This window comes from Brassica napus (genome assembly GCF_020379485.1).
Source record: "Brassica napus cultivar Da-Ae chromosome A1 unlocalized genomic scaffold, Da-Ae chrA01_Random_32, whole genome shotgun sequence".
Classification (NCBI taxonomy): domain Eukaryota; kingdom Viridiplantae; phylum Streptophyta; class Magnoliopsida; order Brassicales; family Brassicaceae; genus Brassica; species Brassica napus.
This window is the reverse complement of record NW_026013917.1, coordinates 1-25,509: the sequence shown is the minus strand read 5'-3', so window position 1 is coordinate 25,509 and position 25,509 is coordinate 1. Positions and strand designations below refer to the sequence as shown.

Here is a 25,509-nt window from a genome sequence, read left to right as displayed (position 1 = left end):
AAGTTTTTCCACTCCGCCGCATCAGATGGATGACACATTTCTCCCTCTTTTGCTTGGTGCTCATCATGCCATCTCATTGCCGCTGCAGTCTTCTTGCTCTGATACATTCTCTTTAACCTATCAGCTATAGGGAGATACCACATACGGCTATATGGGACTTTGGTTCTACGGCGTTTGTCCCACCTTTCAGCACCACAAAATTGACATGTTTCCCACCTTTCATCTTCTTTCCAAAATATCATACAATTGTTGATACAAACATCAATTGTAAAATATGGGAGCCCTAAATTGCGCATCAACTTTTCTGTCTCGTAGTGTGAGTCGGTTGCCATGTTTCCATCTGGTAAATAGTCATTCAACATTTGACACACCGAATCCACACACTTTTCACTCATATTATAATCTGCCTTAGTTTGTAAAACTCGAGCAGCTAAGGATAACTGCGAGTGACCTTCACGACAACCATCATACAAGGGATTTTTTGCTCCTTCTAACAAGTCGTAAAACCTTTTCGAATGTACATCGTCTACTACATTCTGGTAATTACCAGGACCATCCTGGTAATTACCGTCCTGGTAATTACCATCCTGGTAATTACCATCCTCGTGATAATTATCACACCTCACATTATCACAAAATGCATCATTTACCATATCAACATATATATCTTCATTACCAACTTCTTCACTACCACTTAAAGGTGTCGGAACATGACTCGTTCCTAATTCCATATCAACTTCTTCTCCATGATTATACCAGACATAATAGTCACGCATGAAACCTCTACTATATAAATGTTTCCAAATTTTTGATCCCGGAAGAAATTTATCGTTCTTGCAAACACTACATGGACAGAAAAATTTACCCCCATTGCTCTGCGTGATAGGCTGGCTATTTGCAAATGTCATGAATTTATCCACCCCTGCTATGAACTCTTCTGAGAAATTTCCCGTCTTTTCATCGATCCTCTTGTACATCCATTCTCGAAAATGGGAATAGTTGGAATTTCCCGACATTGTAACACTGCAAATTTTTTTTTTTTTGAATGTCAACGATTTTTTGTTGTTTTCACTTTCTTTTTATGTTTCTTAGCAGAAATGTATGGTAAACATCGTGTAGTATTTATAGAAACATTTCCGACTTATTAGCGACTCAATACCGACAAAGCCAGCAAAAATTAGTTACACCAACCATGGAACGTAAATCATGTGTTACGTACCGGTATTGACTGACTGATTAGCGACTCCGTTACGACCACAAAAAAAGCAGTCGCTAAATAGTCACAAAATCTCCGACTATATTGCTACAGAATTGCTCCGAAGACGCCGTAGTCGCAGATCAGTCGTAATGGTTCGACGAATTCGGCGGTTGACTTACAAAAATTAGTTACACCAACCGTAAAATGTAAACCACGTGTTTTGTACCGGTTTTCACCGACTGGTTTGCGGCTACCGTATGACTCTATACATCAGTCGCGAAATAGTCGCAATATTCAGACTATATTGCGACTACATAAACTCCGACAACAATGGGGTCGCGGATCAGTCGTAATCTGACGATGGCATAACGACTAAACGTCACAGTCGCTATTGTGCGACTGATTAACGACTAAAATTTCCGCGTTGCAATTCAGTTGTCCGTCAGTCGCCAAACAGTCGTAAAACTTAACGACTACGTTTTCAGTCGCAAACTGTGGTCGAGAATCACCTGTTTTCTTGTAGTGGAGGGTATTAGATGATAAGCATTATCTCTTGTATTAGTTAGAATATGCTTGTGTATATTCCTATTAGTTAGGAACTTCCCTGATATCTCTCATTCGATTGTACTATATATTTTGAGGAATGATAATGTAAATATTCACGGGAAATCATATTCACTTACAGGGAGAATCTTCGGCCCTGTTGCTATTTACTGTATAAGAATCACTGTGCTTTGTGGCTATTTAGAATTCAGTTTTGTTTGGCCTATCTTTAGAAAGGTAAATAAGAAAATCAAATCTACTGGAAGCCAATACACTGTTTGCGTGTTTGCTGATGATTCCATAGAAAATGAGTAAACGGGTAGCAAGCGACCCCTAATACAACTTTATACAAATGTTAAAAGTCGATTAAAAACCAAAACCAAGTGAGGCTGCAGACCTGAGTTTTACCCATATGCAAAAGTAGAAGGTGGCTAGCCTTCCGAAGAACATGAACAAAAATTATTAGATATTTGATTATGTTCCCTAGTTTTTTTTTTTTGACACATTACGTAGCAAAAGAAATTCATAGAACTGATTCTTCAAACTTGCAGATCCATCTTTGCTTCTTTTTTTGATTACTTTCCTTCAAATCATTAATCTTCATTTTATATTATGTTTTTGATATTTTATAGTTTGTTCAGTGTGATTATCCACTTACCCTTGCCACCTTTTCATACAGTCTTCATCATATTTCTCTGCAACAGCTGAAATAAATCATGATGCATTACAACATATGAGGTCTCGATCGTCAAACAAAATATTCTCTTAACCATTAGTGCAAGAAAGATCAGACAGAAATAAAATCAGATTGACTCATTTCGAAGCTGGTGCAAGATGGTGTATAAGATATTCCGAACGACGTCAATTAAAGCCAGTGAGAGAATGCAGAGAAACTGACTTTGATCAGATTAGAACATCAGTAACTCAAGATTTTTTTTTTGTTTCGGATCACATCAATGAAGTCATTCGATCTATATTATCATAAAAGTTATCGACCAAAGAAACTATAGATATTCAAGTTTTATCAGTCAAGCATGGTACGTAAAATAATAATGAACGTGGTGTTATCGTCACATTTAAGTATACTATTTGTCCGTTTGTTTCTTACGCCCAGATAACTCTTGAGGATGACATTGAGGTCAGGCCGTCATGCGAAGGATATCTGTTGTATTTGGTATAACCATTAAAAATGACACAAAGTGAAGATATATAAGTAGATTATATAAGTGCTCTAATTCTAATGTACGAATAGATCTAAGCATGATGGGTCTCTCGCTAATGTAACCAGATCCAGTTTTGTTTACATAGCTAATTATGAGAGTTCTGTACTAAGTAATGAAGCAACAACATAAGGTGGGGATACGTTATTAAAGTGGTTGCCAAACTGTATACTAATCTGTGTTTATGGTTGACTCCAACCATTGAACATGAAAGGAAGGTCTTAAACACCACAGAAGAAGTAAATCACAAGATTCATACACCACAGAAGAAGAAGTAAACATAAGAGTTGACCAGTGCCGGCTCTATACGAGTGCCGAAGGCGCAACAGCACCGGGTCCACCAATTTCAAGGATTTAAATTTGGTCTTGTGTGATATTGCAAATAATTCTGTGAAAGTCAAAGATTTTTTTTGGTGTGGTGCAGCGTTTGTATTCTTTGTTTGCTAATTCTGTAAAAAGATGGGATATTTTGAAAGCAAATGTGAAAATTTTTACTCTTAAGCAATTATCAACAACCCGATGGGAAAGTCGTATTGAAAGTATTAAAGCTATAAGATTTCAGATTATATATATAAGAGAAGCTTTATTTCAAGTGAATGAAAATGATAATGATCCTTTGATTCAAAGTGAATCAAAAGTCTTTAGCAATAAAATAACTTAGTAGTTTTGAATTTATATTATCTAGTGGTATTTGGTTTGACATATTGCATGTGGTGAATATGGTTAGCAAAAAATTACAGTCAAAGGATATGCAAATTGACATTGCCATGACCGAGGTAAGTGGACTGATTTCTTATTTTAAAAAGTATAGAGAAACTGGTTTTGTTGATGCTATGATGAAAGCAAAATAAATTGCTAATGAAATTGGTATTGAACCAGTTTTTATTCAAAAACGTGTTATTCGTAGAAAAAAAACAGTTTGATGAAACTAGTGATAATGAAACTATATCTGAAGTAGAAGATAATCTTAGGATTCAATATTTTTTGTATATAATAGATCATGCCATTAGTTCTCTTGATAAGAGATTTGAACAATACAAACTATATGAACATATTTGGTTTTTTATTTGATTCTGCTAAGTTGAAGATACGTGATGATGATGATAGATTAAAATCATGTTGTAGTTTTTTAGAAAATAGTTTAAAAACTGAAGATTTGATAGATATAGATGGGGATGAACTTTTTCTTAAACTTAAGTTTCTTAAAGAACGTTTACCAAACAAAAGGATGGGTGCATGTGATGTTTTGAATTTTCTTGTAGAATTTGATAGTTTTCCTAATACTACAACTGCATATAGAATCTTACTAACTGTTCCTATTACTGTTGCTTCTGCAGAAAGAAGTTTCTCCAAACTGAAGCTTTTAAAGTCATATCTAAGAGCATCTATGTCACAAGAAAGATTAAGTGGATTACCTTTAATAGCAATTGAGAATAGTTTTTTGGAAGAATTAGATGTTGAGTTTTTGATTGATGATTTTGCTTCAAAGCATGTAAATAGAATGGTTTATTTTGTTGAGTGATTATGAGAGAAGTTTCCAAGAATAAGGACTTGTTTTGTTTGTTTTTTTTTAATTGTAACAGTTATGGTTATTTGTTCTCTGTATTTGAACTTAAGACAAAAAAATGGATGCACTTTTGTCTCTGATTTTCATTAGTAAAAAGTTTATTTGGGGCCCTTTTTTGAATGATAGCACCAGGTCAAGGTAGCGACTGAGCCGGGCCTGGAGTTGACTACAATGTAAGAACCAAACTAAAGAAGTACTTTGTCAAAAAAGAAAGAAAATAAAGAAGAATTTGTAATGGAAAGATTAAAAAGTATCTACGGGTTTTGTGCGTACCCGAGGGTTCAGTTTGGTTTTCATTACCAAAAAAGGTATAATCATGGTGCACTTAGTAAAATACAAAATAGAGAGACCGAATGATATACTTCAGTCCAAAATTAGTAACTCAGTCTCAGAGCTTAGCTGAAGTCTCAGTTACGTTAAGTATATAACAAGATAATTTTTTTTTGAGAAAATTGCCAAAACGGAACAAACATTTATGATGGTTGTCTCTTTGATATAAAACCAACTTAATGAAATAAATAGTTTTATGAATAAAAAAAATAAGTAAAAATATAAACAATTAATAAAACACTCATATACACTAATATTTTTTTGAAAAACTTGATAAATAAAAATTTTAAATTATCTTCTAATAAAAGTAGAATTCGTCTTCTACGAAAGAAGGGTTATTAGAAAACGAATTCCAGAATAAACAAGTCCATCTACTTTTTTAGAACGAACAATCTATTTTTAATTAAAATTCTAAATATGGAGAATATGAATTCTACTAATTGTAAATATATATACTTTTCTCTCGAATGCAGTTTCTGCTTTTGTGAAGTATTCTAAAATTTCGGGAATGCGAAATCTAAATAGAACACATATGTCTACATGGGGTAGAAATTGCATTAAAGATTTTTTTCATGGTTCTACTCATTGTAGAAGGTGCCTTCTACGTACGCCTGGGCATTCGGTGGCCCATTCGGGTTTCGGGTCGGGTGCAATCGGGTGTCGGGTTTTCGGTTCTCCCATAAACAGCTCCATTCGGATCTTTTAAAAGTTCGGATCGGTTTCGGTGTAGTTTTTATCGGGTTCGGTGCGGGTTTTGCACCATACCAAAGAACCAGTTGTACCCGATTTACACTTCGGGTGTCGGATCTTAATCGGGTTTTGGGTTAAGAAACACTAAATTGTACTAGGTGTACCACTAATTACTTGCTAAAAAGAGCTAAGACATTCTCTTTGTAGTCTTGTGCATCAAGAATGGTTCACACGAGCTAAATAGAAACTAAGACATTCTCTTTGTAGTCTTGTGCATCAAGACATAAATGTATACAAGGAGTCAACTATGAAACACAAAGTCACAAACGTAAAATCCAAACATATAATTTTATTGAATCTAAAACCAAATAAAAGTCAGAATTATTGAAAAGAAAACCAAACAAGATTCATGATCCAAAACCAAACAAAAACCAACATTGTTCAATGAACTGAAAAAAACTAAAACTTTCAAACTTGAAACTTCAATCTTCAACCATCAAACTTCAAAACCAAGACTTCAATCACCAAGGTTGTGAACCTCAAACTCTGACAAAAGAACAGTATACAAAAGAATTAGTAAGAGAACACATATACAAATTTTAAAGGCGAGAACTTAAGTAGAAGAAACATACCTTTCTCAAGTTTATCAAGCTGTTCAACTTCGGCAAGAATTTGTTCATTTGTGATGATCCTTTCAGTAAGTTTAATATCAGCATGCATCCATTGCTCACTACACAGAAGAACCTCTATCATGAAGTGAGTTAAGCAGCTTCTGTGCGGTTCTAATATTCTGCCAGTTGTGCTAAATGCACTCTCTGAAGCCACTGATGAAATCTGCATAGCAAGGAGATCTCTGGCCATTTCTGCAAGAACCGGATACTTGATTTTGTGCACTCTCCACCATGACAGAATGTCAAACTCAATTCCCGGTAAGAGTTTAGGAGTCTCAACAGCTTCCTTCAAGTAAACCTCAAGTTCATCCCTTGTGTCCTCACCTTTTTCAGCCACAAGTTCCTTGTACACAGCATCCATCCTTTCATACCCAAAATCATCAACGACCAGTTCCATTCTTTCTGATGCTTGCTCCTGAGACTCTGGAACAGGGACTCTAGACGCTTGAGTTAACTGTGCTGGCTGGCCAGAAGACTCTCTAAAACGCAAGTTATACTCCTTGAACATGCTCTCGAGAAGATCAATCACTGATCCTAGCATTTCCTTAGCCTCATAACTGTCTTTCCCATACAGTTTCTCAAAACATAGCTTAGCAAAATGCATCTTATTCCTAGGATCAAAGACTGTCGCTAGGATCAACATTTTATTAAGACCCTTGATACCTTCCCAGTACTTCAAAAACTTCTTCAACATATCAGATGCTGTCAACTTCAACTCAGAATCTAAGCTATTTGCTAAACTAGTGAGATTTCTCTCAATTGTCACTATCTCACCATAGCTTTGTATGCATTGACCTTAGATTAAGCAGAGACAATCAAAGTGCTGTTGTAGAAGATGACCAAAAACCGAATCAGCTTCTCAACGCCACTCCAGTCGCTAGCAGCAGGTGGTCTACACCTCTAAGTCTTAACCCCATTTTCTACTTCCAAGAAGTAGTCATTGTACATCCTCTATCCTCTGCTCCATCTTATCAAATGCTACCTTAAACTGTAACTAGAGATTGACCTAGAACTAAAGGGGGATTGTATAATAAGGTTTTTTGCATCAAAATGCTGGTGAGATAGTGACAATTGAGAGAAATCTCACTAGTTTTGCAAATAGCTTAGATTCTGAGTTGAAGTTGACAGCATCTGATATGTTGAAGAAGTTTTGAAGTACTGGGAAGGTATCAAGGGTCTTAATAAAATGTTGATCCTAGCGACAGTCTTTGATCCTAGGAATAAGATGCATTTTGCTAAGCTATGTTTTGAGAAACTGTATGGGAAAGACAGTTATGAGGCTAAGGAAATGCTAGGATCAGTGATTGATCTTCTCGAGAGCATGTTCAAGGAGTATAACTTGCGTTTTAGAGAGTCTTCTGGCCAGCCAGCACAGTTAACTCAAGCGTCTAGAGTCCCTGTTCCAGAGTCTCAGGAGCAAGCATCAGAAAGAATGGAACTGGTCGTTGATGATTTTGGGTATGAAAGGATGGATGCTGTGTACAAGGAACTTGTGGCTGAAAAAGGTGAGGACACAGGGATGAACTTGAGGTTTACTTGAAGGAAGCTGTTGAGACTCCTAAACTCTTACCGGGAATTGAGTTTGACATTCTGTCATGGTGGAGAGTGCACAAAATCAAGTATCCGGTTCTTGCAGAAATGGCCAGAGATCTCCTTGCTATGCAGATTTCATCAGTGGCTTCAGAGAGTGCATTTAGCACAACTGGCAGAATATTAGAACCGCACAGAAGCTGCTTAACTCACTTCATGATAGAGGTTCTTCTGTGTAGTGAGCAATGGATGCATGCTGATATTAAACTTACTGAAAGGATCATCACAAATGAACAAATTCTTGCCGAAGTTGAACAGCTTGATAAACTTGAGAAAGGTATGTTTCTTCTACTTAAGTTCTCGCCTTTAAAATTTGTATATGTTCTCTTACTAATTCTTTTGTATACTGTTCTTTTGTCAGAGTTTGAGGTTCACAACCTTGGTGATTGAAGTCTTGGTTTTGAAGTTTGATGGTTGAAGATTGAAGTTTCAAGTTTGAAAGTTTTAGTTTTTTTCAGTTCATTGAACAATGTTGGTTTTTGTTTGGTTTTGGATCATGAATCTTGTTTGGTTTTCTTTTCAATAATTCTGACTTTTATTTGGTTTTAGATTCAATAAAATTATATGTTTGGATTTTACGTTTGTGACTTTGTGTTTCATAGTTGACTCCTTGTATACATTTATGTCTTGATGCACAAGACTACAAAGAGAATGTCTTAGTTTCTATTTAGCTCGTGTGAACCATTCTTGATGCACAAGACTACAAAGAGAATGTCTTAGCTCTTTTTAGCAAGTAATTAGTGGTACACCTAGTACAATTTAGTGTTTCTTAACCCAAAACCCGATTAAGATCCGACACCCGAAGTGTAAATCGGGTACAACTGGTTCTTTGGTATGGTGCAAAACCCGCACCGAACCCGATAAAAACTACACCGAAACCGATCCGAACTTTTAAAAGATCCGAATGGAGCTGTTTATGGGAGAACCGAAAACCCGACACCCGATTGCACCCGACCCGAAACCCGAATGGGCCACCGAATGCCCAGGCGTACGTAGAAGGCACCTTCTACAATGAGTAGAACCATGAAAAAATCTTTAATGCAATTTCTACCCCATGTAGACATATGTGTTCTATTTAGATTTCGCATTCCCGAAATTTTAGAATACTTCACAAAAGCAGAAACTGCATTCGAGAGAAAAGTATATATATTTACAATTAGTAGAATTCATATTCTCCATATTTAGAATTTTAATTAAAAATAGATTGTTCGTTCTAAAAAAGTAGATGGACTTGTTTATTCTGGAATTCGTTTTCTAATAACCCTTCTTTCGTAGAAGACGAATTCTACTTTTATTAGAAGATAATTTAAAATTTTTATTTATCAAGTTTTTCAAAAAATATTAGTGTATATGAGTGTTTTATTAATTGTTTATATTTTTACTTATTTTTTTTATTCATAAAACTATTTATTTCATTAAGTTGGTTTTATATCAAAGAGACAACCATCATAATGTTTGTTCCGTTTTGGCAATTTTCTCAAAAAAAATTATCTTGTTATATACTTAACGTAACTGAGACTTCAGCTAAGCTCTGAGACTGAGTTACTAATTTTGGACTGAAGTATATCATTCGGTCTCTCTATTTTGTATTTTACTAAGTGCACCATGATTATACCTTTTTTGGTAATGAAAACCAAACTGAACCCTCGGGTACGCACAAAACCCGTAGATACTTTTTAATCTTTCCATTACAAATTCTTCTTTATTTTCTTTCTTTTTTGACAAAGTACTTCTTTAGTTTGGTTCTTACATTGTAGTCAACTCCAGGCCCGGCTCAGTCGCTACCTTGACCTGGTGCTATCATTCAAAAAAGGGCCCCAAATAAACTTTTTACTAATGAAAATCAGAGACAAAAGTGCATCCATTTTTTTGTCTTAAGTTCAAATACAGAGAACAAATAACCATAACTGTTACAATTAAAAAAAAACAAACAAAACAAGTCCTTATTCTTGGAAACTTCTCTCATAATCACTCAACAAAATAAACCATTCTATTTACATGCTTTGAAGCAAAATCATCAATCAAAAACTCAACATCTAATTCTTCCAAAAAACTATTCTCAATTGCTATTAAAGGTAATCCACTTAATCTTTCTTGTGACATAGATGCTCTTAGATATGACTTTAAAAGCTTCAGTTTGGAGAAACTTCTTTCTGCAGAAGCAACAGTAATAGGAACAGTTAGTAAGATTCTATATGCAGTTGTAGTATTAGGAAAACTATCAAATTCTACAAGAAAATTCAAAACATCACATGCACCCATCCTTTTGTTTGGTAAACGTTCTTTAAGAAACTTAAGTTTAAGAAAAAGTTCATCCCCATCTATATCTATCAAATCTTCAGTTTTTAAACTATTTTCTAAAAAACTACAACATGATTTTAATCTATCATCATCATCACGTATCTTCAACTTAGCAGAATCAAATAAAAAACCAAATATGTTCATATAGTTTGTATTGTTCAAATCTCTTATCAAGAGAACTAATGGCATGATCTATTATATACAAAAAATATTGAATCCTAAGATTATCTTCTACTTCAGATATAGTTTCATTATCACTAGTTTCATCAAACTGTTTTTTTTCTACGAATAACACGTTTTTGAATAAAAACTGGTTCAATACCAATTTCATTAGCAATTTATTTTGCTTTCATCATAGCATCAACAAAACCAGTTTCTCTATACTTTTTAAAATAAGAAATCAGTCCACTTACCTCGGTCATGGCAATGTCAATTTGCATATCCTTTGACTGTAATTTTTTGCTAACCATATTCACCACATGCAATATGTCAAACCAAATACCACTAGATAATATAAATTCAAAACTACTAAGTTATTTTATTGCTAAAGACTTTTGATTCACTTTGAATCAAAGGATCATTATCATTTTCATTCACTTGAAATAAAGCTTCTCTTATATATATAATCTGAAATCTTATAGCTTTAATACTTTCAATACGACTTTCCCATCGGGTTGTTGATAATTGCTTAAGAGTAAAATTTTCACATTTGCTTTCAAAATATCCCATCTTTTTACAGAATTAGCAAACAAAGAATACAAACGCTGCACCACACCAAAAAAAATCTTTGACTTTCACAGAATTATTTGCAATATCACACAAGACCAAATTTAAATCCTTGAAATTGGTGGACCCGGTGCTGTTGCGCCTTCGGCACTCGTATAGAGCCGGCACTGGTCAACTCTTATGTTTACTTCTTCTTCTGTGGTGTATGAATCTTGTGATTTACTTCTTCTGTGGTGTTTAAGACCTTCCTTTCATGTTCAATGGTTGGAGTCAACCATAAACACAGATTAGTATACAGTTTGGCAACCACTTTAATAACGTATCCCCACCTTATGTTGTTGCTTCATTACTTAGTACAGAACTCTCATAATTAGCTATGTAAACAAAACTGGATCTGGTTACATTAGCGAGAGACCCATCATGCTTAGATCTATTCGTACATTAGAATTAGAGCACTTATATAATCTACTTATATATCTTCACTTTGTGTCATTTTTAATGGTTATACCAAATACAACAGATATCCTTCGCATGACGGCCTGACCTCAATGTCATCCTCAAGAGTTATCTGGGCGTAAGAAACAAACGGACAAATAGTATACTTAAATGTGACGATAACACCACGTTCATTATTATTTTACGTACCATGCTTGACTGATAAAACTTGAATATCTATAGTTTCTTTGGTCGATAACTTTTATGATAATATAGATCGAATGACTTCATTGATGTGATCCGAAACAAAAAAAAATCTTGAGTTACTGATGTTCTAATCTGATCAAAGTCAGTTTCTCTGCATTCTCTCACTGGCTTTAATTGACGTCGTTCGGAATATCTTATACACCATCTTGCACCAGCTTCGAAATGAGTCAATCTGATTTTATTTCTGTCTGATCTTTCTTGCACTAATGGTTAAGAGAATATTTTGTTTGACGATCGAGACCTCATATGTTGTAATGCATCATGATTTATTTCAGCTGTTGCAGAGAAATATGATGAAGACTGTATGAAAAGGTGGCAAGGGTAAGTGGATAATCACACTGAACAAACTATAAAATATCAAAAACATAATATAAAATGAAGATTAATGATTTGAAGGAAAGTAATCAAAAAAAGAAGCAAAGATGGATCTGCAAGTTTGAAGAATCAGTTCTATGAATTTCTTTTGCTACGTAATGTGTCAAAAAAAAAAACTAGGGAACATAATCAAATATCTAATAATTTTTGTTCATGTTCTTCGGAAGGCTAGCCACCTTCTACTTTTGCATATGGGTAAAACTCAGGTCTGCAGCCTCACTTGGTTTTGGTTTTTAATCGACTTTTAACATTTGTATAAAGTTGTATTAGGGGTCGCTTGCTACCCGTTTACTCATTTTCTATGGAATCATCAGCAAACACGCAAACAGTGTATTGGCTTCCAGTAGATTTGATTTTCTTATTTACCTTTCTAAAGATAGGCCAAACAAAACTGAATTCTAAATAGCCACAAAGCACAGTGATTCTTATACAGTAAATAGCAACAGGGCCGAAGATTCTCCCTGTAAGTGAATATGATTTCCCGTGAATATTTACATTATCATTCCTCAAAATATATAGTACAATCGAATGAGAGATATCAGGGAAGTTCCTAACTAATAGGAATATACACAAGCATATTCTAACTAATACAAGAGATAATGCTTATCATCTAATACCCTCCACTACAAGAAAACAGGTGATTCTCGACCACAGTTTGCGACTGAAAACGTAGTCGTTAAGTTTTACGACTGTTTGGCGACTGACGGACAACTGAATTGCAACGCGGAAATTTTAGTCGTTAATCAGTCGCACAATAGCGACTGTGACGTTTAGTCGTTATGCCATCGTCAGATTACGACTGATCCGCGACCCCATTGTTGTCGGAGTTTATGTAGTCGCAATATAGTCTGAATATTGCGACTATTTCGCGACTGATGTATAGAGTCATACGGTAGCCGCAAACCAGTCGGTGAAAACCGGTACAAAACACGTGGTTTACATTTTACGGTTGGTGTAACTAATTTTTGTAAGTCAACCGCCGAATTCGTCGAACCATTACGACTGATCTGCGACTACGGCGTCTTCGGAGCAATTCTGTAGCAATATAGTCGGAGATTTTGTGACTATTTAGCGACTGCTTTTTTTGTGGTCGTAACGGAGTCGCTAATCAGTCAGTCAATACCGGTACGTAACACATGATTTACGTTCCATGGTTGGTGTAACTAATTTTTGCTGGCTTTGTCGGTATTGAGTCGCTAATAAGTCGGAAATGTTTCTATAAATACTACACGATGTTTACCATACATTTCTGCTAAGAAACATAAAAAGAAAGTGAAAACAACAAAAAATCGTTGACATTCAAAAAAAAAAAATTTGCAGTGTTACAATGTCGGGAAATTCCAACTATTCCCATTTTCGAGAATGGATGTACAAGAGGATCGATGAAAAGACGGGAAATTTCTCAGAAGAGTTCATAGCAGGGGTGGATAAATTCATGACATTTGCAAATAGCCAGCCTATCACGCAGAGCAATGGGGGTAAATTTTTCTGTCCATGTAGTGTTTGCAAGAACGATAAATTTCTTCCGGGATCAAAAATTTGGAAACATTTATATAGTAGAGGTTTCATGCGTGACTATTATGTCTGGTATAATCATGGAGAAGAAGTTGATATGGAATTAGGAACGAGTCATGTTCCGACACCTTTAAGTGGTAGTGAAGAAGTTGGTAATGAAGATATATATGTTGATATGGTAAATGATGCATTTTGTGATAATGTGAGGTGTGATAATTATCACGAGGATGGTAATTACCAGGATGGTAATTACCAGGACGGTAATTACCAGGATGGTCCTGGTAATTACCAGAATGTAGTAGACGATGTACATTCGAAAAGGTTTTACGACTTGTTAGAAGGAGCAAAAAATCCCTTGTATGATGGTTGTCGTGAAGGTCACTCGCAGTTATCCTTAGCTGCTCGAGTTTTACAAACTAAGGCAGATTATAATATGAGTGAAAAGTGTGTGGATTCGGTGTGTCAAATGTTGAATGACTATTTACCAGATGGAAACATGGCAACCGACTCACACTACGAGACAGAAAAGTTGATGCGCAATTTAGGGCTCCCATATTTTACAATTGATGTTTGTATCAACAATTGTATGATATTTTGGAAAGAAGATGAAAGGTGGGAAACATGTCAATTTTGTGGTGCTGAAAGGTGGGACAAACGCCGTAGAACCAAAGTCCCATATAGCCGTATGTGGTATCTCCCTATAGCTGATAGGTTAAAGAGAATGTATCAGAGCAAGAAGACTGCAGCGGCAATGAGATGGCATGATGAGCACCAAGCAAAAGAGGGAGAAATGTGTCATCCATCTGATGCGGCGGAGTGGAAAAACTTTCAAGAAATACATCCCCGGTTTGCCGAAGAACCGCGTAATGTTTATCTTGGATTATGTACTGATGGATTCAATCCATTTGGAATGTCTCATAATCATTCGTTGTGGCCTATAATCTTGACTCCGTATAATCTGCCCCCCGGTATGTGCATGAAAACAGAGTACCTGTTTCTTACAATTCTAAATTTCGGGCCAAATCATCCACGAGCTAGTCTTGATATCTTCCTCAAACCTCTTATTGCGGAGTAAAAAGAACTATGGTCAACTGGAGTTGAAGCATATGATGTGTCCTTGAATCAAAATTTCAACTTAAGCCGTGCTTCTGTGGATGATAAGCGACTATCCGGCGGACGGCATGCTTTCCGGATGGACGACCCATGGTAAATTAGCATGTCCAATTTCATGGAAGATACTAAGTCTTTTTATCTGCCTAAGGGAAGTAAGACGTGTTGGTTTGATTGTCACCGAAGATTTCTTCCTCGTAATCATCCACTGAGGAAGAATAGAAAAGACTTCTTGAAGGGAAAAAATGCGGTAAATGAAGTTCCACCAGATTCTTTGACTGGTGAGCAAGTTTATTCAGAGCGGTTAAATGGTGTCAATCCTCCTAAAACGTCTGTTTGCGGTGGAAACGGTCATGAAAAGAAGAAGCCTGGATATGGAAAGTACCATAATTGGCACACGGAAAGCATATTTTGGGAGTTACCATACTGGAGGGATCTAATTCTCCGTCATAATCTTGATGTGATGCATATCGAGAAGAATTTTTTCAACAACATCATGAATACTCTTATGAATGTGAAGGGTAAGTCGAAAGACACAATCCAGTCAAGATTGGATATATCAGAGTTTTGTGATCGGCCACACTTACATGTTGATGATGATGGTCAAGCTCCATTTCCTCCCTACACATTGGACGAAGCCGGGAAAAAAAGTTTTTTGGAATGTGTGAAACTCGCAGTTAAATTTCCCGACGGTTATGCTTCAGACTTAGCTAATTGTGTTGATATGGAGAACAACAAGTTCTCTGGCATGAAGAGTCACGACTGCCATGTTTTTATGGAGCGGCTACTTCCATTTATCTTTTCAGAACTTCTAGACAAAAACGTCCATCTTGCATTATCAGGTGCTAATTTTTTGTTATATTTTTTTTATATTTAATGATACAACTTGATATGTGATTTGAAGAATATCCCTAATTTTGTAGGTGGTGGATTGTTTTTTCGTGACCTTTGCTCGAGAACTTTGCAGAAAGATCGTCTCCAAATTCTAAAAAAAAACATTATTTTGATCATCTGCAATTTAGAGAAGATCTTTCCACCATCATTTTTTGACGTGATGAAACATCTCCCTATACACCTCCCCTATGAAGCTGAATTAGGAGGACCTGTCAATTATAGGTTGATGTATATCTTTGAAAGGAATTTCAAAAAGTTGAAAGCAAAAGCAAAGAACAAAAGATTTGTTGCTGGATCGATTGTTGAATCATATATCAATGAGGAGATTGCTTACTTTTCTGAGCACTACTTTGCTGATCATATACAAACAAAATCAAGTTAAAGACCTTCATTATCCTGCAGATTCCTTTTTTCTTGTATACTCGTGTTCTTACTTCAATGTAATGTGGTCCATTAATTTGTGCAGGTTTACACGATTTGATGAAGGTGAAGTTCCTGTATACTGTGTCAGCGGAGTACCTGATATATTTACACATGTAGGTCGGTCGACAAATGCATCAGATGAAGCTGATTACTATGGGATCTTAACTGATATCATTCAAATTGAGTATGAGGGGGCAGTGAATTTGAAAATTACATTTTTTAAGTGTAAGTGGTATGATCCTATGATTGGTAGAGGCACTCGGCGGAGCAATGGTGGCATCGTGGACGTTCTTTCATTGAGGAAATACTATAAATACGAACCATTTATTCTAGGTACGTACGTATTATTTATACATATTAATTAATATAAATAAATATGTATTATTAAATTTTATTATATGATAACAGCATCTCAAGCACATCAAGTTTGTTATATCCCGTATCCGTACGTAAAGAAACCAAAGCAGTTGTGGTACAATGTTTTAAAAGTGAATCCGAGGGGAATCATTTCAGGAGAATACGAAGACAGCGAACCGGCAGTGTTACAACAAGACAATGATGATGCTGTATTGATGACTACAATTGAAGATATACCAGTCGACCATTTGTTACATGCTCAAGGAGAACCGATTAATCTTGATATTGATGTCGAAGATGCAGAACCGGAGGATGAATTCCAGTGTAATCTATCCTCGACTTCTTCTGATGATGAATGTGAAGATGGAGAAACACCATCCTAAAATGTTTTACCATAACTTATTAAGTCATATCCCTAAACTTATGTTCTTTACTTTTAAATAATGTGTTGTTTACTTCCTAATAATGTGTTTTTATATTGTTAAGTGTTATATCCTAAATTGCTATATCCATTGATCAAAAAAAAATTTGCTAGACCCTAAATTGTTATAAGCAAAGAAAAATAAAATTTTAAACCCTAAATTTTTATAAGCAAAGGAAAAAAATTGCTACACCCTTTACCCTAAACCCGACTTTTCCCCCTGAATTTTTCTAAGTCCCCCGGTAAAGTGTAAACCCAATTGAAAAATTTTCCTAACTCCCGCCTAACCAATTAATCAAATCCCGCTAAGCCCAATTTTTAGACCCAAAACCAAAACAAAACCAACCTAAGCCTAATACACTCAGACAACCGCATCTCACTCTCTTTCGATTAGAAAGAACCCTAATCTATCACCCTCCCTCGAATCTCACTCTCTTTCGATTCCACCGAAACCATAGAACCCTAATCTCTCACCCTCCCTCGAATCTCACTCTCTTTCGATTCCACCGAAACCATAGAACCCTAATCTCTCACCCTCTCTCGAATCTCACTATGTCCAATTCCTAATCGCTGAATTCCAGAAACGCCTCATCTCTCTTTTGAGACCTAAAGAACCCTAATCTCTCATCTCTCTTTGAAACGATGTCATCAAAAAAGAAGCAGAAAGTTTCAAAAAAATCTCCCCTTCCCTCGCAGTACCATTTCGTTCCTAAGACGACAGCTCCTCCTGTCCCCAACCGCCGATCTCCACCAGGCGTGAGTGACTACCCACCTCCGAGGCAGCTCTTCCAAGACTCAGAGGCCCAAACTCAAGCTGCTTCAGGGCCTCTTCATCAACCATCTCCACCGCCTCTTCATCAACCATCTCCACCGTCACAATCTCGACGGTCCGAAACGTCAGCGACACGACGTTCGCCCAGCAGGTCTCAGTCTCAAGACTCTGCGAGTACAGAAAGTCCAGAAGCTGTGGAACCGACGCTCTCTGATGAGCAGACTCGTTTACTCAACCAACTGCTATCCCAGCCAAACTGGGGCACTGACATACCAATCCTTTCTCCAGCCTTTGAGCCTGGAACAACATGGTAACTATTTTTGTTTATGTGTTTTGAGTGTTATATATATTTTTAAAGAACTCGACTTGTCAATTTGTGAATATTTGGAGTGATTGTTGATGTTACTTACTTGAGGCTTTGCTACTGTAATATTAATTACTTGCATTTTCGTTAGTCACTGATTCTTTAATTGAGGCTTTGCTACTGTAAGATAAATATTAGGAGTGATTGTTGATGCTATATACTTGAGGCTTGACAAGTCACTGGTTTCTGTGTTTGGAGTGATTGTTGATGTTATTTACTTGCATTTTCGCTAGTCACTGGTTCTTTAATTGACTTTGGCTTGCTTTGGTTGGCTTTGTCACTGAATAATTACTTGTGTTTCACTCGAACATATTCATTATTTTGCTTCTGTGTTTTGAGGTTTGGTCGTGACAAAGGGAAACTGACCCGGAAGATCACAAAGACTTTTACAAAAAAGTTTGATGAAGCTTATTACAGTTGGAGTGTTGTGCCTCAGAACAAAAGAGAGACGATATTTGTAGAATTTGCAGTTAAGTTTTATCTTCTATATTTAATATCAGTTTTTGTTTAAATTGATTTTTAACATCAACCTTCTCTGTTTTTTTTTTGTAGAAAACTCACACTTGGGATCAAATACACACTGGTATTGTTCAGGAGAAGTTTGAGGCGGTATGTCAGCGACGTATGAAGAACATGGTTAGCGTTCGTAGGAGGTCACGAGTGCGACCACCCTGGATCCACGGTGAACTGTGGGAACAAATGACTGCGTATTGGGACACTCCCGAAGCGGAAAAAAAGAGTCAGACAGCATCGGACTCTCGGTTGTCTGACCGGAACGGACTTGGTCCACACAAGCACAACTCCGGCCAGAAGTCTTTCGAACAAATCGAACATGAAATGGTAAGTCCTTTCTCTCCTCCAATCATACAAGTTAAACTTGTATTTGTGGCATTTAACCTTTACTTCTTTTTTTTATCCTTTTTAGGTTGAGAAATTGGGCAGACCAGTTACTCTTGGTGAAGTTTTCATGGAGACACATACAAGAAAGGATGGGACCTTTGTCGATTTGAAAGCAGAGAAGGTTGCAGAGATGTATAAGAAGAACAAAGAAGCCAAGTTGACTGCCCTTGAGGCTGAAAACTCACAGACTTCAGACAGTGCTTCCAATGATCCACAGCTCTCCATAGAGGAGGATAATAAGATATTCCTTTTGGTAAGCTGTTTCTTTTATTTTTTTGTTTGTTCTTTATACTTGATACTCTTCTTCTGCTTTGTAGTAACAATTTGATTGTTTTTGTAGTCAACTTTCACAAATGAAAGAGGACAGCACTATGGCATTGGAAGCCTCCAGCAAACTCTCGTCAATGGGAAACGGACGTTCAGTGAATTATCTTCATCTGCATTCCTCGACATGAATAAGCTTCTTGAAGATGCTCACCACAAAATAGAAGAGCAGGCTGCTTCTAATGCAGCAAATGCTGCTGTTATTGAAGAGCAAGGTGCTTGTATTGCAGAGCAATCAAAGCAGATCAAGGAGTTCTCTATAGTGGGGAAGTTTCTAGCTGCAACTAATCCATTATATAATGAGTTTGTAGCTGCTAATTCCAGCACCTGATCATGCTTTCCTGTTTATTTACCTAGAAACTTATGACTTTTGTAAGTTCTTTTTTTTAGTTGCTTGTTTCAAACTTTTGGAGCTTTAACATTTTCAGTTTCAATATTAACCACTGCTTTTTAATTTTACAATGCTCGATAGCATAGATTTATTAGCATTACAAACCAGAAAGCACCTAAAATCGGAATGGCAAATTCAAAGAAACAAAATGAAGAGTCGTAATTCAGTTGGATAAAATTACAACATTTTACGACTAAACCGCGACTGATAAAAAAACAGTAGTCAGTAGTCGCAAACATAGCGACTGAACTGAACATGCGACAACAACTCTAGACTAAACAGGTAGTCGCTAAATGGTTGCAAAATTAACGTTGCATTGGGACTACATCAGTGACTACACTCGGACTAAACAATTAGTCGTTAAACGGTCGCAAATTTAACGACTACACTACGACTTCATGCTCCGACTAATTGATGACTCCTAATAACCGACTGATTAACAACTGCTGATAAACTAAGTAATTGACTAAAAATAGTCCTATATTGGACGTGAAGCAATCAGAGTGTAGTCGTAACACATTATGACTATTAGACGACTATATGCCGACTGAATTGTTTAGTTGTAAATGTGTCGTAGAACAGTCGTAATATAGCGACTGATTTACGACCAATATAACTACTGACGCGTTGATTGACGACCATGCTTAGTAGTCGCTATTCAGTCACAAAACGTCATTTGCGACTGTTTCGCTTCTGATTCTGCAGTCGGGAACTACTTGTTTTCTTGTAGTGCTCCCGCAGTTGGAGCGTGGGTTTGATCACGCCAAGACTGGATCTGAAGTCTGTAAACAAGGTCGTTGGTAGGCCCTTTGTGAAGATGTCAGCGTACTGGAGAGTAGCAGGTATGTGCATTACTCTAACTTCACCCATTTTTACTTTTTTTCCCGTACGAAATGGATGTCTATCTCAATGTGCTTTGTACGTGATGTGTACCGGATTCGTTGAGAAGTATACCGCACTAACATTGTCACAGTATACCAATGTAGCTTGTTGAAGTGGATTGCCCATCTCGAGGAGGAGGTTTCGTAGCCAGCAAGCTTCAGCTACCGCATTCGCCACGACTTTGTACTCAGCCTCCGCGCTTGTTCCTGAAACAGTGGGCTGGCGTTTTTCTGACCATGAGACCAGGTTGTTGCCAAGATAGAGACAGTAACCGGAAGTGGAGCATCTTTTTGTTGGACATCCACCCCAATCAGCATCAGGTAAAGCCGTTAGCGTCGTTTCTGTTGTCTTAGAAGCTGTAGACCGAGCTCTTAGGGTATATAGGAACGCGATTGAGAGCAAGGAGATGAGCAGAGATGGCCGCGCGTGGATCGTGCATGAAGAGGCAGAGTTGTTGCACCGCATAGGATATGTCTTGTCTAGTGAATTTCAGGTATTGTAGAGCCCCGGCCAAGCTTCGATATTCAGTCGGATTTTGGAGTGGTTTGCCTTCATCTTCCGAGATTTTTGATTTCAAATCCACCGTGTAGCGCATGGTTTGCACTCGGACATTCCAGCTCGTGCAATGATGTCCTCAGCGTACTTGGACTGATTTAGAAATAACCCTTTGTCGTTGAATGTAGTTGAGATGCCAAGGAAAGAATGGATGATGCCTGAATTTGACATAGGAAACTCTGACTTCAGTAGCTTAATGATCGTTTCCTTTAGAGTTGTCGTCGAGGCTGTGATAATGATGTCGTCGACGTATAGAATCAGATCTGTATATAAACAAGCTTGTATCCATTTTGCTTTGCTCAAAACCAGCATTAGTAATAAAATTCACAAAGCGAGCATTCCAAACCCTTGGGGCTTGTTTAAGGCCATAGATAGATTGCTTAAGCTTGCATACATGATTTGGTTTTGATTGATTAACAAACCCATGTGGCTGAAACATGAAGACAGGTTCATCGAGTGTGCCATGGAGAAATGTGTTTTGCACATCAAGTTGATGTACATCCCAGTTATTGGCAAGAGCTAGGTGTAGCAGCGTGCGTATGGTGGCTGGCTTGACGACATGGCTGAACGTTTCGCCGTAGTCTATGCCATGCTCCTGGGATTTTCCATTAGCTACCAGTCTCGATTTATGTTTCCTGAAAACACCATTAGCATCATACTTGTGCTTATGAAGCCACATTGATCGCACTATGTTAGTGTTTGGAGGCCTTGGCACCAAATCATAAGTATCACTTTTAATAATAGCATCATACTCGACATTCATGGATGGATTCCAATTTGGATCATCTAGAGCTTGAAGATAGCTTTTTGGTAAAGGTGATTGAGTTTGAGTAAGAAGTGAGAAAATCTTTTTGGGTTTGGAGATGCCATGTCTTGATCTTGTTGACATAGCGTGCCTAGGTTCCTCTGTTGCTACTGGAGCAACTTGAGTTGGCCCCCTGTTGTGGAGACTCTACAACCGGAAGAGTTTGTGTAGATGAAGTCTGAAGTATTTGTTTGAAGATAGGAGAAGGCTCGGTTTCATGTAACAAGAAGTCATAGGAGATAGGTTTGTTCTGTTGAGATTTTTCATAAAGAAAGCTTGTTTCATCAAAGTTCACATTTCGTGAGATGATGATCCGTCTGGTGTCGAGATCATAACACATGTATCCTCGATGATCGTGAGGATAGCCAAAGAAAACACATTTAGAGGATCTTGGTGAGGGTTTAGGAGATGAGTGTGGTTGATGTTTGGGTAACATAAGCAACCAAATACTTTTAAGTGTGAGTATGATACCGGTTTGTTAAAAAGAACAGAGAAAGGGCTCCTGTTTTGAATGGCCTTTGAGGGTAAGAGGTTGAGGATATGGACAACCGTATGAAGAGATTCTACCCAAAAAGTTGATGGTAGATGAGCTTGAAAGAGTAAGCTACGCATTGCATTATTAATTGTGCGTATCATCGTCTCAGATTTTCCGTTTTGTTGAGAAGAGTAGGGACATGAAAAACGAAAGGTTATGCCCTTTGAAGCGAAGAAATCATGAAACTGTTTGTTATCGAACTCACCACCGTTATCACATTGAAGTGACTTTATGTCTTTACCAAATTGGTTCTTGACATAGGTGGTGAAGTTTAGGGACTTCATCTTCAACCTGCAAAACAATTCCTAAGATTGTCTAGAACCTATGGAATCAAGTGTTGAGAAGCAATTTTTGCTAGAGAAAAAGTGTTTTGGATTTAAGGTTTATAATATTGTAGTCACTAATATTAGCAACTAACTTATAACCAAATTAGAATTGAGACTAATTAGCAAATTTTTTGATACTAAAGCGTAACAGAAAAAGTGGTATAAAATTTTGTGCAACTACAACTATTAGTTAAAATAGTTGCTAATTTACCACCGATTAAATAGTTTCACCGTAGTTTCACCGCAGTTAAAATAGTTGCTTTTTTTTGCAACTAATTTGCAACTAAACATTTTCTGCGACGAGGTTTTTTTAACTACATTTAGTAGTTACAAAATAGTTACATTTTCGATATTTGCAACTACCTTGTAACTATTGTTGTAGTTGTAAAATTGATGTTTTCTTGTAGTGAGAGTTTTACAATGTCAATTTTTTTTTTACAATTAATACTATTTTATTATTTTTACTTTCTCTTTATAAATAGAATATTACTTGGCAGTTTCTTACTGATAATTACTTTAATGGTGAACATATATATTCACCTTAGGTCTTTAGAAGGTGAACCAAAAAAAACTCATATAGTTATATGACAACCACCAAGCATATATCATCAAATATCCATCGAGAATGAAGACAATAATCTAAAACCGATGACTAGACTGAACAGTACAATCTTTTAAGCCGTCTCCTTCTGTATCTCCAAGCCACTTGAATCTCCATAGCAGCTCGTAGCCTCCAATATGGAGATTCGTACCTTATGGCTCCTTGCACTTTACAACTCCCTAGGAATCTCGAGAACAATCTCGTGACGTCATCAAGATCTGCTACACTGAGGGAAAACACATCCACATTTGTCACACACCTAACAGATCTGTAGCTTAACAATCCCTTTCGTTTAATCCATATCCTAGTCCCATCTGAAAATTTCAAAGCATATTAAGACCACCTCCATCGGCGCTTCTTAAATGGAGGTTCCAAACAAAAGAGAAAAAAAATAAATGAAAAAGGAAAATAAAACACAGAACCCGTGTTTAAACTGGGATTTTTAGGATTGTTAGGAACCCTAACGTGTCACATTCTTATTTGACGGCTCATTTATGTCTCTCTCTCTCTCCTTCGAAATCCCATTTTTTCTATTCCTCTCCAAGCTCGATCTCTCCATCTTCTATGTCGATTCCAATAAGCTCTACTTTATTTCAACAGTGAAAGATTGGTAACTCTTCAAGCTAATAAATCTTTCATTATCCTCTCCGTCGAATCTAATGACCATGGAAGCTCTCTCAACATCATCACACCTCTCTAATTTGCCCCAGTCTTCGTGTTGGTCCTGTAATCCGTGAATCCACAATCTGAGAATCAGCAACGGATCAAGCCACGGAGGGCTTCGTATGCAAGCTCTCTTACACAACGACACGCCAAGTGAAGGTAAATCTTTTGGATTCTCATGGAAAGTTCAATTTTTTTTTGTTGTGGGTGGGATTATTTGTATTGGGGGTACCTTAAAGATGCTTACTTTGTTATTGATACGAATCTTAGATTGGTGTACAGATTAATTTGAAGTAGATCATTTCCAGTGGCATATAGCTTCTTCTTATTGTTGCTGTGAAGGAAAAAGATTGAGACTTGTTCTCATAGTAGTATAATCGATGTGCAGACATGAGGTTGTAGGCTTTACAACCAGATAAGATCGCTGTTGATGGTGGTGAGCAGAACGTCAAGGTACTTTATCTCAAATCCCTCTCACTTGCTTTAGATTCTCCAAACATTCTTGTCCTTTGGTAAATTGAAGTAGGTTCTTACTTGATGGGAACTCTTTGACATGTTCGATAATGTGAAGAACACTCTCTTTAGGATGCTTGATGGAAACTCCTCGAGGGAGATGATGTGATGAATGTGCAGATATGCTACAAGAAGAGGACTTCAATCATCAAAGTGTTTTTGACTCGCATGGTTACCACAATGGCGGATGAAAGAGACGAGTCTCAGAGCATTGAGCCCACAGGTAACAATGATCTTGTGGTAAGTAGTATGTAGAGAGAACAACAATATGATATGTAATAAGTGAAAGTAATCATTAAAACCTTATGCTAGTTGATGTATGACTTGTTTTGATCAAATGGAATCAGTTTGTTAAAAAAATTTTAAGAACCTCAAAGAGAGGTTCTCCCATTGGACCATGAAAAAATTAATAACACTAACAAGGGTTCTAAACTTCTCAAATCACAAAATCAACTATTAAATTATTCATTAGAACCCATTATGGGTTCTAACCAATGGACTTGCTCTAAGTACCCAGATGCAATGTTATATTGTGGTTTAGTCCATGTTTTCAGATTTTATCACAAAACATTGAGAGTTATGAGCACATAAAGTACACAAAGGATGTACCGGTGTTTGAAGCTGCTCGTTCCAGGCACCAAGAAAGAAGTTCTTCACCAAAAACGTCTCCCTCTGACAAAGATATAACTGAACCGTCTTTTCCAATGCTCTCCATCTCACCTCTTACTATGAATACAATTTTCTCAATTACATCTCCAGCGGAAAAGACCACGCTACTCGATATGTAAGTTATATGTTTTAGCCTCTCACGGATGGCATTTAAGATTGATTCATCCATCAGCGTAAATATCCTTACCTGCAGACCCATTAACATTTTCAATAATCTACCTGTGTGAGAAGAGGGGGTGAGACTGGGTGGGTGGGTGATGAGGTTGTGGTTTAGTTCGAATCGAGAGTGAGTAGAGCGCTAGTGGGAGTAAGACAAGGGAGAAGGAGTGGATGGGGCCCTAGGCCGAGGCCCGAACTCCTGGAACCGAAGACGTAGAATAACGGAATGAGAGGGGGATCGGCAATTTAAATATTCGAATTTTTCCTATCCTTTTTAAATATCCGAACTGACAAAAAATCTAATGGGTTATCCATATATATTAGTTATATTTCACGGGAATATTGAAAATGGAAGATTTGAAAAATTTAAATATCCAAAAACTAAGATAAAAATATCTGAAAACTAGAGATATTTTG

General features: G+C 36.9%; 2 protein-coding genes and 1 long non-coding RNA gene across 4 annotated transcripts; 2 read left to right on the top strand and 1 right to left on the bottom strand.

Annotated features, from left to right (window-relative positions):
* Positions 1-16,880: 16,880 nt before the first annotated feature.
* Positions 16,881-19,346, top strand: LOC125593901. Its single transcript, XM_048770258.1, has 5 exons — positions 16,881-17,715; positions 18,109-18,238; positions 18,322-18,609; positions 18,695-18,922; positions 19,010-19,346. Exons 1-5 carry the CDS (start codon positions 17,276-17,278, stop codon positions 19,322-19,324), a joined length of 1,401 nt encoding a protein of 466 aa, XP_048626215.1. The 5' UTR covers positions 16,881-17,275; the 3' UTR covers positions 19,325-19,346.
* Positions 19,347-22,998: 3,652 nt separating this feature from the next.
* Positions 22,999-25,136, bottom strand: LOC125593899 (probable cyclic nucleotide-gated ion channel 20, chloroplastic). Its single transcript, XM_048770257.1, has 2 exons — positions 24,874-25,136; positions 22,999-23,402 (listed from the first exon to the last, which is right to left on the bottom strand). The coding sequence occupies exons 1-2, from the start codon at positions 25,130-25,132 to the stop codon at positions 23,140-23,142; spliced, it is 522 nt and encodes a 173-aa protein (XP_048626214.1). The 5' UTR covers positions 25,133-25,136; the 3' UTR covers positions 22,999-23,139.
* On the top strand, positions 23,717-24,938 carry LOC125593900. 2 transcript variants are annotated; one of them, XR_007329706.1, is made up of 2 exons: positions 23,717-23,910; positions 24,140-24,938. It is a non-coding gene; the product is annotated as an uncharacterized LOC125593900 (long non-coding RNA). The 2 variants fall into 2 exon arrangements; XR_007329705.1 differs by having other exon boundaries at positions 23,725-23,910; positions 24,034-24,938.
* Positions 25,137-25,509: the final 373 nt, after the last annotated feature.

What these genes read in the sequence shown, in the direction of transcription:
- LOC125593901 (XM_048770258.1), top strand. Translation starts at nt 17,276, where the DNA reads ATGTCATCAAAAAAGAAGCAGAAAGTTTCAAAAAAATCTCCCCTTCCC. An exon ending in TTTGAGCCTGGAACAACATG is followed by an intron (nt 17,716 to 18,108) that starts GTAACTATTTTT and finishes CTGTGTTTTGAG; the next exon opens with GTTTGGTCGTGACAAAGGGA. An exon ending in CGATATTTGTAGAATTTGCA is followed by an intron (nt 18,239 to 18,321) that starts GTTAAGTTTTAT and finishes TTTTTTTTGTAG; the next exon opens with AAAACTCACACTTGGGATCA.
- LOC125593899 (XM_048770257.1), bottom strand. Translation starts at nt 25,132, where the DNA reads ATGGGTCTGCAGGTAAGGATATTTACGCTGATGGATGAATCAATCTTA. An exon ending in ACGAGCAGCTTCAAACACCG is followed by an intron (nt 23,403 to 24,873) that starts GTACATCCTTTG and finishes TGAAATTTTCAG; the next exon opens with ATGGGACTAGGATATGGATT.